At 34.4% G+C, this 16,259-nt stretch overlaps 2 protein-coding genes across 2 annotated transcripts; both read right to left on the bottom strand.

Moving 5' to 3' along the window:
• Window positions 1-281: 281 nt before the first annotated feature.
• Window positions 282-4,662, bottom strand: LOC117689498 (uncharacterized). Its single transcript, XM_066086443.1, has 5 exons — window positions 3,181-4,662; window positions 2,958-3,054; window positions 2,719-2,850; window positions 2,516-2,580; window positions 282-2,224 (listed from the first exon to the last, which is right to left on the bottom strand). Exons 1-5 carry the CDS (start codon window positions 3,265-3,267, stop codon window positions 1,889-1,891), a joined length of 717 nt encoding a protein of 238 aa, XP_065942515.1. The 5' UTR covers window positions 3,268-4,662; the 3' UTR covers window positions 282-1,888.
• A 9,879-nt stretch (window positions 4,663-14,541) lies between these two features.
• Window positions 14,542-15,633, bottom strand: LOC136276349 (tigger transposable element-derived protein 4-like). Its single transcript, XM_066088220.1, has 2 exons — window positions 14,731-15,633; window positions 14,542-14,554 (listed from the first exon to the last, which is right to left on the bottom strand). Exons 1-2 carry the CDS (start codon window positions 15,336-15,338, stop codon window positions 14,542-14,544), a joined length of 621 nt encoding a protein of 206 aa, XP_065944292.1. The 5' UTR covers window positions 15,339-15,633.
• Window positions 15,634-16,259: the final 626 nt, after the last annotated feature.

Genomic DNA, 16,259 nt, shown 5'->3' with positions numbered 1-16,259 from the left:
TCTCGATAAAAGTACCCCTTTCTGCGATTAAAAATATGCTGAAAAGATACATAATTTCATTTTACAAAAGATATACCTAATTACCTCGACCTTCCCGCAGCGGATACTTGGATAACTGCCAATGTTTTGTTTGACAGCTTTCATTAAGGCCACTAGCTACAATGATTGTTTCAGAAAATACACCTTAATAGTATTTTACTTTGAAAAACTAATATTCCTAAACTGTGTCTTCAACATAAAAAACAGTGAAATAACGCCAAAATTTCAATTTGAACATATTTTTATGAGGTTTTTGTAGATTTAAGGTAACCCCATACTCGTAAAACCCTCTGATGAAAGTTGAAAAAAAACCAGATTTGAATTCAGATTAATAGACTTAAATTTCATCAATTATAAGAAACAATATACATGTCATCACACTTTTTGAGATGTCAGATGAACATAAGCATAATTTTGCATCGGAAAACCGTACTTTATTGTCAAACGTAAAATACTTGTAGGCAGAAATTCGTTTATCTTGTTTAATTTTATTGTCAACTGTGTCAGGAAAGTAAAACTACAAAAACATTTTTAAATTAATTGTTGGGATAAGAAAATTTATAGCATTTAGACATACATTGTACAACTGAGAGAACAGTCAGAAAAAGAGTTATTTCCCCTTAGCATAGATAAAATGTATAAAAAATTGGAAATTTAGGATAAAATTAAGCTGCAAAAATATTTTGAACTTAACAATATTTTCTAATTGCATCCATGAGATTATGTTCACTTAAAATAAATAAAACTATCTTGCACAAATTGCACAAAAATTCAAAGTTTTACAATAAAGTATGACGTCACAGAACACTGGATCTACTTCAAAGCATTCGCACCTCGTGTGTTTTGCCTGGTCGAATATCAGCGTAAGATAACATACTGTCAAATATAAGTATGATCCTTTAACAAGAAAGGTAATTCAATTGTGTATTCATTGTCAAAAATCGACTACTGTACATTGTATATGTATACATGAATCTTTAACAGTTTATGTACATGTTTGCAAAATACGTTGTTGAACATGTAATATTAATTAAAATAGTACATTTAAAGTGTATTAATACTCGAATACACATTATAGTTAAATTATATTCCAAAACAGGGACCCTCTGAATCGCTGATCTGACTAGAGAAAGTCTCTAAGGATGACTGGGAGTTTGGAACATCATCGTCATCCGTATAAGATGAAAAAGAATCTAAAGGATCATCAATGTTTATGTTTGAACCTGCAGAACTGCTGTATAAATCGTCGTCGGATGAATCACTGTCACTTTCGCCGTCACGGGAAGCCATGTTAATTTTCCGCGGTGTTTACATTGTTGCTATACAACATGTGGCGTGAATTTTTATTTTTAGTAACTGGAACCTTGCCGAACCTGTCGGGAATCGGATTTTGTTTCAAATGTTAATAATTATCTATTAATAGTCTTGCTTTGTCAAAGCTAATAGAACGTCATAAATTTTTGCTTCTTTTTATATCCATTTCCTTTCATTTTTTTTGAACACGCTTTTTTAGGCAACGTTACATGTTAGACAAAATGAAAAAAAAAAACTCCAAACGATTTAATCATATCGTTTAAAAGTATCTAAAACAAAGGTTGGAATCATTTTCAAAATATCATTGATGTGTTTTCTGCATGTGTCTAAATGATGATTTTGAGAGTTTTAGGCACATCGTCAGTTATAGAAATTTATACATGTATGGTAATTCGCTGATATTACAACAGAACAAAACGTTAGAGGATTGGTAACTTAAGGTTTATTTTAACTGTAACTAAAACGCCACAAAAAGTTTAGCCAGTTTAGTGACAAAATATAAAACGCCACAAAAAGTTTGGTGACTAAAACGCCACTAAAGTTTCGATAGTCTGGTGACTAAAACGCCACAATTAACAGTGTCATGTAGCCAAAGAGAGTAAAACGTCACAGCAATAATTAAATCGCCACACAAAGTCTTGGTTAGATAAACCAGTCTTTTTATTGGCCGTCCTGAAACTTCCAACATGAAAAAATCCTTCGGTTCGCCTGATCGAAACACATTCCTCAGTGCCATTGCGATTATCTCATGTATCCTTGGTTTTCTGAACGGGAACGGGATGACTGCATTTGGTGTCACGTGGTTATATTTTATCTGGCTTTCTATCCCCGTTCCACGGACTTTTTTAAGATTGCGTTGAAATCGTTTGATCTACAATATTGAGATAAATATGTTGCGAATTTTGTTGAATGATATAGGCATACTGTATACAGGGAAATATTCGCCCCATTTTATTTTCGCCTTCATTTTCAGCAGTGGTGTCGGAAGTAAATTGAGAGTGGAGGTTTGGTTGAGGCTAGACTCATCAGAAACCTTAACAAGCCAAAAAAAGGGATTATGGTTATGCCAAATTTTTCATATGATGAATTGATGGTTTAATGGGCTGAATAGATGAAGCGATGCTTCTCCATCTAATCACCCCATAAATAAACGAGTAAAGACGTTGAAAATTGTCTCCTTGCTGTCATGGAGAATCCTCTCGTATCTCTCAGCAGCCTTTTCTATTCCTAAACATCAATTTAAAAAATGAAGATTAATTCTTTAATCCGTTCTTAAATAATTGATATTCTAAGTGATATAAAAAACGCAATCAAACACAGCAGGTAATACTGCGTGTCTTTAACCATATTTTTATATGTACCTACCATTGTTCAACAAGGACAGGAGATGCTGCCCCCACATTCTCTGGAGTGTGGTCAAGTCCGTCTCTGTCACAGTGTTTTTCTTTAACGCCTCCATGAAGAGAAACGCAAACAGGATGTACTTCCTTTGTTGATCTGAAATAAATCAATCAATCGAACAATCAATCAACCGATAACTACGTGAATTATAATGTTGAGTTACCGAGGTATCATATTATAAGAGGTGTAATAGATATACGAACCAGCAACTTCTTTATTCTTGGAATAAGAAAATCCACCAAAATGACCGATGTTCTCTTTTCCGTACAGAAAGATTAAAATCTGCAGGATGTGTTTTCTCTGCAAAAAAGAATGACAATAGCAAAGTTATATTTTACGTTATGTAAAAAAGGGCAGTACAGTTTTGTTGGTGTCTTAAGAACAATGTCTAGAGACTGTAATTTAAATGTTGAATGTTCTACTAACCACAGGCGTCATTGTCCGTGTGTTTGTGGAGAACATGTAGTCCACCAAGAGTGAGTGCAATCGAGCCTTGAATCCACCTTTCTCCATCTTTTGATCAGTAATTGAATCCTTGCAATTGATTTTGCCGGTAAAAGCGTGTGTTTATCTGTCGATTAACAACGATAATAGTTCGCTACGTTTGTGGCGTCATAATATTATGATGCATTAAAAGACGACGTCACGAGAGAAATAAAAACAATAAATTCTCGGTCCATTTCCGAAATTACTATATAGTATGCAGTCGATCTCTCACCAGAGGGCGTATTACGCTGCGCTACAACACCTCTGCTAACGTCTAAATGCCAAGAATCTTGGCAAAACCAATTCTCAATCATGATGTTATAAATTATAGTTTTATATTTTTCAGTCTACATGTCGATGTTAAAGCCTCGCTAAAAGTATTGAAATAAAAAGATTTTTATTTAAAATCACGGTAACAAACAAAGAACTATTTCTCGGAGTAATACTCCACTACCAATGTTTTCGTGGCACTACTTTTTAGACGTTAACAGAGGTACAAGTGGAGCGAAGCAGGAACGATAACTCTAAGTAGAGATTGGTATGCAGTTTCTAACTTCCATTTAATTACTTTAGCCGGCCTTTGATATTTAGACTTTAGTAGAGTCTTGTGGTCATGAGTTACACTATAATTTACAAATATTAAATTATTAAGAGAATATGAAATCGATGTATTTGAAAAACCTAGTCTTTAAACACAAAATACTGAGTTAAAAGAAAGACTCATTAAAACAAAATTCAAGCAGAGGAGGGTGTTTCTTACATATTAATATAAATATGCCTAATACAATTAATTAAAACATTAGAACATGTATTCATACTGTCAATATTGATAAAATCCATCTTCTTTTCTTATAATATTATCTTGTTTTATTGTGTTAGAAAATAAATCACATGAGAAGTAATTTGTTCAACACGCACCTGCTACTCTGCAGTTTAGAACATATGCATACTACTATGCATGCGTGTTTACTGACACTAGTAATCAGCCTATTCGAATTCATCATAAAGTTTGCTTCATTAGTTCTAATGATTTATACTGTACCTAAGAACTTGTTTTGTGACCAATACATACATGTATCTACACTTGGAAGCTGGTTGGTGCCCATAAGGATGTGCAGGCCAAAATACGCCTTGATTTCCTGAGAAGTGTCAAACCAATCCGCGTCACGATGATCTCTTTTCTCGAATTCCTGAGCAGCGTACCTGTTGGTTTTATTGGACTCTCTCTCAAAGAAATCCTCTGATACCATAAAAAAGAAGTAGCTAAAAATAGTGTTCTTCGGCGTCAAATCGTGACTTGGACCGGTTTCCTCTGAGAACGGTGCGATCGACACAGGGTGCAATTCGCTGGACTAAAAACCGGGACCCTCTGAATCTCTGATCTGACTAGTGAAAGTCTCTAAAGCCGACTGGGAGCTTGAATCATCATCCTCATCCGTATCAGATGAAAAAGAATCCAAATATGTTTGAACCCGCAGAACTGCTGTACAAATCGTCGTCGGATGAATCACTGTCACTTTCGCCGTCACGGGAAGCCATGTTAATTTTCTGCGCTGTTTACATTGTTGCTATACATGCAACCAACATGTGACGTGAATTTTTATTTTTAGAAACTGGAACCTATTTGAACCCGTCGGGAATCTGTATTATTTTTATACCCCCCGCAAACAAAGTTTGGTGGGGGGGGGGGGGGGGTATATAGGAATCACCTAGTCCGTCCGTCCGTCCGTCTGTCTGTCCGTCTGTCTGTGCAATCGTGTCTGTCCATATCTTTCTTATGGAGAAACATTGGAAGTTCTTACTTCACTCAAAGATTGCTTATGACCTAAGGGTGTGTCATGACCTTGACCCAAGGTCACTGGCAGAAAAAATGCAAAATTCGTGTCCGGTCCATATCGTTCTTATGGGGAAACTTTGGAAGTTCTTACTTCACACAAAGATTGCTTATGATTAAAGGGTGTGTCATAACCTTGACCCAAGGTCAATTGAGAAAGTTCAAGGTCATTGTTTCAAAAAAGCTAAATTCTGTCTGTTTCATGTCTTGTATTAATGGAAATATTATAAGCTAAAAATTAACAGTTTTCAAAAATAAAGCAGTTGTTATTTATAGAAAATGGACAGTGAAATAGATTCATCCAATATTTTCTATAATAGCAAAAATACACGCGTTATGATTTTTTTCTTAGCGGGGGGTATCAATTGTGAGCTTGCTCACAGTACCTCTAGTTTTTTCAATTATTTGTAGCATAGTCTTTCTTTTTTATAACGCTTTGTCAAAGCTAATAAAACGTCAAAATCTCTTGCTTCTTTCTATATCCAATTCCTTTAATTTTCTTTTGAACACGCTTTTTAGATCATCTATTTTCCACGATCGGAACAACCGATTTTCATTCGCGGATATCTTTTTTATTTTTAACATGTCCGATACGAATATTACAGTAAAAATCTTAATCGTTTTATATATGTTAATTTCAACTAGAAAATTTGCTCAGAAAAAGTTTGGTTAATTATAAATCAGCCCAAATTCTTATATTTCATGACGTTTGACTGCTTTTCTGCACGTACGTGCCTGTTTCAATCATATTTTTTCATATTTAGAAGATCTTGCACAAAAACAATTTCTGTTGAAAAAAAAATTCCTTTTTTCTCTAGTTTTCAAATATATCATTTTTTTCATTGTATTCCATGTCTTAACATCATATCAGCAGTTTTCTCTCAGCGCGCATAAAAATGTGTCAAAAGGCGCACTTGGCCGTTAAGGGGTTAAAGAGATATATTGGTGGGTTGTTTTTTTTTTAATAAAGAATGAATTATGATATTTATTATAAACTGTAAAATTAAAAACCATCTGCTTTTTGTTCCATTACGTTAAAATTCTTTATCGTGATTTGGTTTTATTTCGCATATTTACATGTATAAATTGATAAAAACTTTCTGTTTTCCTGTTTTGAAACATTTTACATTTGCAAACAAAGGAAGGAGCCAGAAAGAATATGTCAGATTTCATGTCCCTTTTAGTTAAAAAGACCAGACTTATTATAAATTCGGTTTTGTTTTTTAACTTGCTATGCTTAGTTGCTAAACACATTATAAAACATTGTACTACACTTTATGAATGATTAATTTTTGGAGTGTTTTAGCATCAATATGAATAATGTTTACCTGTCAATGGCATATTTCATGCGTAAAGAAAGAGTTTTATTGAAATACAGAAATCCATCCCCAGTTTCCCTTACTACTGTTTTCTTTTCATTCAGATCTCCTAAAAATAAATGTCAACAGCTATTAATTTTACGATTTAATATAAGTGATTTAGCACGGCACTTATTGCTTCTTAATTAGTGTCATTGAAAATCAGTCTAGGGCCGAAACAATTTAATTTGGTAATGATTCCTAATGTCCATTTTTAATTTTACTTATCTACCGTTTGAACAGGTTTTTTCTCTCTGTCCTCTCTCTCTCTCGAATTCATTATTTTTCTTTTAGCTTGATAAAGGGAAAAGAAAGTAAATATCGTGTGCACCAGCTTGAAAATAATGCATGTTAACGTATATTTGATATAAGTATTCTAATGGTTTAAAAAAGTAAAATTTTTAGCATATTATGATCTTGACTGAGTAATACGGCAGTCCGCACAGGTGAGACCCCACCTTCGCTAGCCAAGAGTGTTCGGTCCACTTTGCCTCTCATAAACCCTTGGCAGATCACATTGCAAAAACTCGGTGATGCGTGGTGCTATCTAGCGAGCAACTTGGGTTGCGTCCCTTGTATATTTACATTTTAATCGAATGAAACAATGGTAATATACACCTTACGTCATAAATTCAACTTTAAAACATGTTGACTAGCGAGAATCGGAACATAATAACATGTATCGATGCTATCAAATAGGAATGAAGATGTAACCCAGAGAAAGAAGGACGGTTTTATGTATAGTGTTTGTAGGAACATGTACCGGGAGTGAAAAAGTCGGTAATATATGAAAGCATACGTGCCATAAAACCAGACATCTTCGGCGGCTGTATCGCTGACAAAAGAAATTAAATAGAATACAGCTCATTAAACATCAAAAAGCAATTAACATACTGTGGTTTCATCAATATTCGTTGAGTACCAATTTTCGTGGATTTCGTTGTTTAGTTGATCCGCGAAATTAAATGTTCATTGAAGTGCAATTTTTATTATCATTTTGTATTGATAGGGTCATTGGCCACGTTTATACGTATCCTTGTAACTGTGATTTTCACTTTATCCACGAAAATTGATGCCCTCGAATATTAATGAAACCACAGTAAGCAGAAACGTATATACTACCGGGATAGGCAACTTCTGCAATCGCCATGGTTACTTCCCATACTATCTATTTAGACCATCGTTAGTGAGGCACTGTTCTCAAGCCTGTCGGTCCCCGGTCTGAAAAAATTCGGATGGACGACCAGGTAGCTACAGTGCCTCCCATAGTAAAAATCTGCAATTTACGGCGCACAAAAAAAGTTAGTTTTGAACTGATTAACCTTATTTCCGAACATATTCTGTAAAACATTTTATTCCACAAAATTCCTCGGACAATTTACTACGGATATCATCACTTTACTTACCTCTGATATTCTTTTAAACACCATCACCAGTCCCGTGAAGTGAAGTGGCGTAGTTTGTTTACATGTAAAAATGGCGACTCTCGATCTTGACGTAAATTTAACATACTTCAATTGCGAGGTCGGTTAGGGTGTTTGAGAGAAAGTTTGAGGCAAGTTAAGAACTGATTTCAGTAGTAAATTGCTTGAAGAATTTAATGGTACTAATTGATTTCACAGAATTGTTGGTGAAAATAAGGTTAATAGTTTAAAACTAGCGTAATTTTTTGTTCGCTGTAAATTGCAGGTTTTTACTATGGAAAGTACTGTAACTCCCAGGTTGTCCATCCGAATTTTTTCAGACTGGGAGATACAGACCTGCAGCTGCTCAACCTGTTGAAAGCCCCGCTGTTTTTTCAAAGATCACACGTGTGTTTCTTGTAAAGTTTATTTACAAGCGCCTGTTTTAAACGCTGCGATTGAATCAGCTACTCGTAGCTGCAGCCAATCATAAAACGGAGCTTGTCATCGAATTTTCGTAATGAGATCTGCCAAGGGCTTATACATGTGGAGCGAAGTGGAACGAAAACCCATGGCTAGCAAAGATGGTGCATCACTTAGAGCATGCACATGTATTATAAAACTAAAAATGACTGTATTGCCAACAATTTTGCAAGAATTTGAGATTATTTTATGACACTGAAAACTTACTCTTAGATAATTGAATTTACATAATGTAACCGGCCATGTCAAACTCAAAGCGAACATATCACAAGACTGCGAGTCACAAACAATCCTGAAATATAAACAGTGTATATGTGAAACCAGCAGAGCGCAGAGTAACAAAAAAATAAAAACACTAAAGTAACGACAATTGCATAATATATATGATGCTTAGATATATATATAAATGTACAGTGAAACAAACAGTGAAGCCGTGGTGACAATACACAGCAAAGACAAACAGCAATTATTCTTCGTCATGATTGAAATTTTTCGTCGTTAAAATTTCAACTATTGATATTTAAACACTTTCAATCTTCCGTAAAATAAGGAACCAGATTAATAACAATTCATACAATTATAAGGAGAAACAACATATTAAAGGAAATAATCTGTAAAACCTTAAGTTATATGGCTGTTTTTACTCTCATAACCTGTCAATATCAATTAACCTTTTGAATCTACTCTTAAACGTTCTAGTTAAAATATACACGAATGTTAGAAAACACTTTGTTTTTTAATTGATTCGTAATACCTTTAAGTGGTTAAGAAACGTTTTGGGGATAAAGCAAACATTATCAAAAACCTATATCACGACCTGCACTTCATGGTACCTCACTTAATCTAGACATACTTTTAAAACTTTTCGTAACAAGATGACAATTCAAATGTTTTATCAAAATGGTTGTATCAATCGATTTGGTTGCAGATAAAAATAGCAGAGTGGTTAATGTATCAGGCTTGTAAACTGCTGATCCCGAGTTCGAATCTACGTGGGGATTTTGCTTATAATGACTAAACTTTTTTTTTTATCTTAAATTGCAATTTTGGACTGTTTAAATTATACAATGTATATATTTTATTCATCCTATTCAAGTAATATTAAAGAAGTTTGAAATTTAAAATGTGTACGAGTTTGTGTTTTTTTAAATTCACATTCTCAAACATGTTTTTGGAATTTATTAGTTGAGATTTCATAACTACGCAGTTTTGTGACACAAATATACTTAATTTATTTTTTAAAATAGTGATTCTCTTATCAATTTGCACACAAATTAAGTTTAAAATTCTAAATAATAGAGAGGTTTAGCAAACCAACGTGTACGCGTACGTGTACGTGTAGAACGGAAAATATGTGCATTACGTCATCAGTTTGTGTAATGACGAATTTCTACACGTATGTACCCGAATGAACATACGTGTAAATTGCAAAGTACCCGTAAGGTCGAACTTGTAGCCTCTGTTTCCCTGTTGTCTATTAATTTTAATAAATATGTTAACTTTTAATAAGCTTGAATATTCAATGCGAATACTGATATCTACCAACATAAATTTTCATTAGCGTTTAATATGTTATTGGAGTTTTATTTCACGCATCTTTTCCTTCAAAACATGCAATGGCTCCGTTATCTTATTAATTTGCGATAAATAAAAATGTGCATATATAATCAGTGGCGGATCCAGCGCCGGCGCGCCGGGCGCTCGCCCCCCCCCCCCCCCCCCGTTTGATTTTTTTTTTGTGGATGATTTTTTTCTGATCATATAAAGTCATGCTTTACTTTAATATTAAATTCAATTTGTAAAATGAAAAATACAAAGATTTATAATTTGTAGGCATATTCATGTAGAAGTGTTATTTCATTCGATATAGTTTAGTAATTAAAAAAAAAATAGGAACGGCTCAACTTGTGTACGAGTGGACTTCTAGTGTAAGACTCGGTTTATGTACGACTGACTTTCGGCTGCAGCGTCTGCAAATTGAACATGGATAACATGGACAATTTTGAATTACTTCGGCGGTCTGTCCTAGATCGTGACAAAAGTCAGTGTCAAGTCATTCATGCACAACTTATCAACGGTATTCGAGATATCATTAGAGATTGTCCCAAAATAGAAATGCTTCAGAGATTGAAAGAAGACACGCTGGCAAATGCACTTATTCCTGATGATAATTTGTGTTACGAAGCTAAAAAGGTTCCCGGTGACGGGAATTGTTTGTACAACTGCGTTTCCATCTTCATAACAGGTAATTTGTTTTAAAATTAATATTTATTAAAATCTGAAAACTATAGAAAAAGCTATAGGAAAAGAAATAATTAGAAGTGTTTGGAAATGAAATTAAACAAGTAAAAGCAAATTTTAGGCTAGATCTCCTGATCATTTTTTAGAAGCAAAAATTTTAATACCAGTACTATCAATTTATAATATCATATATATTTTTATAAGTTAAAAATGTGTGGCTTAAAAATTACCAGTGTTAAAAAATGCTTGAATTTTGATTGAGTTTCGACAGGACACAGTGCACTGTATATATTGCTTTAACTACACATATAAAACATTAATAAATAATGCAGTCATAAATATTTAGAAAAAAATCATTTAATTTTGTTTAGGCGATACGAGTCTTTCCTGGAAGATAAGGATTATTGTTGCAGCCGAGTTGTTTATACGGGCCAGTGATTATGCTGATCATCCAATACTTGAAGATGTTCTTGCCTGTAAAAAAATATTTACTGATCACTCTGACACTCTGTTCTCGCTAATATTATCTGATGATGGTGGTGCAAATTTTGATAGAACACGAAACAGGGAAGATGCTATTATATGTGAATCGGTGAAAACTTGTGAAGATAATTCTTTCTGCAGCTTTTGTTACTTCAAAATTAAATGTCTCATAACATTTTGGTAACATTTATAGTGACTAAAATGATGGGAAAATAAGTAAAAATTGGCCCTCCAGACAACATGATTTTGCCTTTCAAAATATCTAGATTTCTGGACCCCCACCAGGGCTTCACCCTGGACCCACTGGGGACCTCAAGGCGGCCCCCAGACCCCCTGCCTTTAACTGCGCCCCCCCCCCCCCTGTTTTCAAATTCCTGGATCCGCCACTGATAATAAATGATGTTTAATAAAATTAGCACATGCAGAATTCCTACTTTTCGTTTATAACCAACATTCTCAGCTTAGTAGGAGAGGATATCCATAATTACGTTAAAACATTTACACGTACAAGTACACGTTACAACTGCTAAACAAGAAAAGTAATTGAGCTGGTACGCGTAGTTCTAACTTGTAAGTTACACGTACAAGTACACGTACACGTTGGTCTGCTAAACCTCTCTATTGTATAATATAAGTTAGATTATTTTTGTTGTAAAAGCTACAAGTTTGTACTTACGTGTAGACGACACTGTACAAGTTAGAGAACGTGTAGAAACTCTGTCATTACAAAAAACTGATGATGTAATAAGCGAAGAATTAAGTTGATTCTCCTAGCACACGTACCCGTTTGAAATCTCAACCTTTCTATTCTGCTGAATTGAGAAACTATCTTCAGGTGTAGAGAGTCACCTTAATTAAGATAAAGATAAAATAAAGATTCAAACTGGTACATGTAACTGATTACTCATTTAAGTATTTGAAGGATGCACTAAGGATTACTAAGAATTTGAGAATATTGATCCTTTTTGAAAACAAAACATGAAGCCTTGCATTATATATATGAGGAAACTTTTCATCATAGCTTTGCCGGGACTCCGAGATCGCTTGTTATAAATTGTATATAATTACCGTCTCACAAGGGAGACGATATCCCCAGTTTCTCTGGGTTGAGAACTTCCTTTTCTTTGAGACCAGTAGAAAATACATGATGTGAAAATGAACATTTGTCTCATTTGTTGAAATGCTCCTTTGCGCAAGGAAATAATTTTCTGAAGACGAGCGTAATTATGCGCGATTTGGCTAATTGTATTCGGCGCGTCGACGCGCTCGCACAACAGATTTTGTTTGATAATTAAATTATCGATTATACGATTTTATTATCATCGGGCACGATGTTTCACTCTGCCAGATTGAGAAGTGAACAACGATGGCACATGTAGTTGATGCACAAATTAATGAATAATCTCGATATCAATAAATTTGATTTTATATGAGGCGCCTTATGTCTTTTTCATTCAAAAGCCATTAGAAACATTTGAGTAAGAGTAAAGGTGATAAATGAATGAGAGAAAATGTTGATACGGTGAATTTGATACTATGGGTTTTGTTATAAATTGGTTTGATGTGAATGATCAGAAACGATTTTAAGTTTTGTCATTAAACTTGCTAAACATTGCTAACTACATGTACTACTAGAAATCAGCTTTATTTTATTTCGAGAGCATTGGGGGGAGTGAGGCACACAGCTAAGCCGGTAGCTGATGTTTAAAAATGTTCCTGCAATAAAGAGATTGTATTTTGTACTATAATAATTATCATATAGTACAAAGAATTGTCACATTATTAAAAGAAATATTTCAACTTCAGACATCTGTGCCCTGAACCACCATCCAAGCGGAGAAATCGTACTCTGGATAAGTACTCATTCATGTAATACGATACGGGTTTTGGAGAGGAAAACCAGAGACATAAATAACAGTTATTTATGTGTCTGGGAAAACAAAACATTTTTTGGTTATTCTGTGTGCATATGTATAGTACCTTACACTATTATATTTAAATTGTCAAGAAATTCTCGCTTGATAAATAATAATTTATCGGGAATATATGTCCTGGGGAATTGGAAGTTATAGAAAAAGTCTGTAAAAGTACTGGGCCTTCTTGTCATTAACCTTAGAATAATATACATTTAACAGACGACTCTTTGCCGTGTGTAAACAAATTTTTGATATTTATATCATATTATTTACATTAAGGACAACCATTATGGACAAATCTTGCCCCACTTGGCTATACATGTAAATTTACATACTATGTTTAGGCCTGTTCGGCTGTTGGCTCAAAAAGTCCAATATCTGACCCAAGGTGTTAATAAATACTAAGAGTATGTGTTTGTGAAACACTTATACCCTGTATGACGTTTTATAGCCAAGATTTGTCTTACAAGAGTAGACTAGACTCCAGGATCAATGTCATGTTTAAAAATATTAAAAATATTGTTCGGTGATGTCCAAAGAAAAAAAAACAAAGCTCTAACCGCTCAAAGTTATAGCAAAATGGACAAAATCCAAGGTCAAATAACGAATTACAAATGAAATACAATGAACATATGGTTTATGCACTAAAGAATAAACTTCTACGCGTATATATGAAAGCTCTACCGCCTACCGTTAAAGCTTATAATTCAACTGAATCAAAAGTGAAAACTGTTTGACAAGGTAATAACTATCGGGCTTGATATTTCTCGACAACAATGTAAGCGATAATGCTTTAAGATAAAGAAAAATCGACGTCATTTGAGTGTTTTACTACGGGAAGATTTCACTTGGGATAAAAGAGATGAGATGGGCGCACTGGCGCGCCGACTACAATTAGCCCGTGTTTAAACTATTTTCGTAAAGGATTATGTGCGGGATGAATCACAATGTATGTTGCATTACATACGTAATAGTGATTATAGGGGTGTGTAATTACCATTGCCCGACGCCCGGGGCTACCGATTTAAGATATAATCATCTTACTCTTCCATGTTGCCTTATGTTGCTTAATTCTTCTGACTAATGCCCTTATGCCACCCAATTTTCTTACACAATTTTGTTTTCACATTCATTGAATATCCTGTTCTTTTGCAATCATCTTATAGTGTGTTTAAAGCTGCTTGGTCTAATTTTGAGGCATATTTTTTGATGCAATAAAAACATCGATTTTGTGTTGTATATGTATTTAAATGAATTGTCTAGTAGTTTGTTCGATTATGAAAACGATATTTACAAGTTTAAAAAGAGAAACAAAGTTTGTTTACCAAACAAAATACGCCGAGCGGAAGTTTGAATATTCAACAGAGAATATCACGTGACTTTCAATTTCACAACAAGAGATGGAAACTGAGGTTTGTAACGTGTTTTAACATGTAAGATACAGTCAAACTTGTATTAAGCAGTCACCTTTGGGAGGCACACAAAGTGACCTCTTATCAGAGGTTTGAATAGAGACTTTGGAATTTGCCATCATCAGTTACCTTATCTAAACAAATATTAGAGGTTTTTTTATATACTTGCATTTAGCATACTGATCTAAATAATGAATAAAGTTAATAGCATTTATTATACATGAATTTACAAATTACAAAACAAAGAATTGTGCAGGCAATTTTTTATTTTTTATTTTTGAAAAAGTTTTGAGCATAAATTTTGAATAAATTTTCATTTCTGCCAAATTTTTGCAGAACTTCTCCCGACAAATAACAGACTCACACTCCTCACTCTCTTCTTCCTCATAATCCTCATCTTCCTTCTCATTCATTTCCTCAATAATCTCTGAAGCTGGCTTGTCCCAGTCCCTTTCTTGATTGTCACATGTTTCCATATCCGCGTCCATCTTGACTAACTCTCTGAATTCACAACCGAAAAGTTCCCTTGACAGCTGTAGGACAGCAAGTGGGACATCATCATCTTCATCTTCATCATCATCACCCCCATCATTCACATCCACTTCAGTTGTTGGAAGGTTCTCATTTTGCATATCAACAAAACCACATCTTTTAAAGCACTTCACGATAGTGGACGTTTCAACTTCTTTCCAGCTTCTGTCAATCCAGTAGATTGCATCCAACAGAGAAATATTTTTCAGGATTTCTGATCCACATTTGGAGCTGTGATCCATTTCACGAACCATTTTCTTAAGTTGGCGATTTCTAAATTTCAGTTTGAGGGTTTGAATAATTCCTTGGTCCATTGGCTGTAATTTTGATGTAGTATTTGCTGGGGAAAACTGAAGTTTAATGTTAGACAGATTTATTTTCAGGTGTGATGGTGCATTGTCAAGATACAGTAAAATTTTCCTTTTCTGGCGGACCATTTTTCTATTGTCTAACTTAACCACTCTTCCATGATGTGGGAAGTCATCCAAGTTTTTTATTGAACTTGTAGACAACTGGTAGTGCACTTGGGTCCACCCTATTAAAGCATCTCGGCTTTTGACTCTTTCCTAGAGGAGTAAGTTTTTCACCCGTCATGCTGGCACATAGGGCTACGGTGATCCTTTCCTTTGACCGTTTTCCTCCAGCACAGTCTTGTCCCTTAACATGAAATGTTTGTCTTGTTGAAGCTCTATCAAAATGAAAAAAAATGTTATGTTCTATACATCAATTATTTTTTTTTATGAATTCTTAAAAAAAACCAAGTACCTGAAGAAAAGGCCCGTCTCGTCCATATTGAAGATATTCTCGGGTTCGTATTCCTTGATAAGATCTGAAATCCTTTCCATCCAAGATTGCACAAGGTCATTGTCAACATCCCCCCGCTCACCACTATGGGTACCAAACACAACGTTATGTCGCTTGGTAAATGAAGCCAACCATTCATTTGAAGCTTTAAAATTTTGATTTCCGAGATCTTTGGCAAATTTAAGTGCCTTCATTTTCAGGAGTGGCCCTGTTACATTTATACGTCTACCAACGGCATCTTGGAACCATTTCCAACAAAGGTCATTGATATCCTCATTACCTGTCTTCTGACGCTTTCTTTTACTGTCAGAGGGTGCATTATTCTCAATATCGATAATAATTTCGGCCTTTCCTTTTAATATGTTCGTCATTTGCGTCTTCCCAACATTAAACTTCGGGAGTCCCGATTCCATTAATTTGATAGCTTCATGCCGCTCATTAAGAGTTAAAACCTTCCTTGTCGCTGACATTCTCGCAATATTAACACCAGCTATTTCTATGACTTTATATAGAAAACAAACACTGTAAATACAATTCATTCGTATATTTCTTAA

Source organism: Magallana gigas, chromosome 6 (genome assembly GCF_963853765.1).
Source record: "Magallana gigas chromosome 6, xbMagGiga1.1, whole genome shotgun sequence".
Taxonomy (NCBI): domain Eukaryota; kingdom Metazoa; phylum Mollusca; class Bivalvia; order Ostreida; family Ostreidae; genus Magallana; species Magallana gigas.
This window is presented reverse-complemented; position numbering and strand designations above follow the sequence as displayed.

What these genes read in the sequence shown, in the direction of transcription:
- LOC117689498 (XM_066086443.1), bottom strand. Translation starts at nt 3,267, where the DNA reads ATGGAGAAAGGTGGATTCAAGGCTCGATTGCACTCACTCTTGGTGGAC. An exon ending in CACGGACAATGACGCCTGTG is followed by an intron (nt 3,055 to 3,180) that starts GTTAGTAGAACA and finishes TCTTTTTTGCAG; the next exon opens with AGAAAACACATCCTGCAGAT. An exon ending in GCAAGGAGACAATTTTCAAC is followed by an intron (nt 2,225 to 2,515) that starts GTCTTTACTCGT and finishes TCAATATTGTAG; the next exon opens with ATCAAACGATTTCAACGCAA.
- LOC136276349 (XM_066088220.1), bottom strand. Translation starts at nt 15,338, where the DNA reads ATGGTCCGCCAGAAAAGGAAAATTTTACTGTATCTTGACAATGCACCA.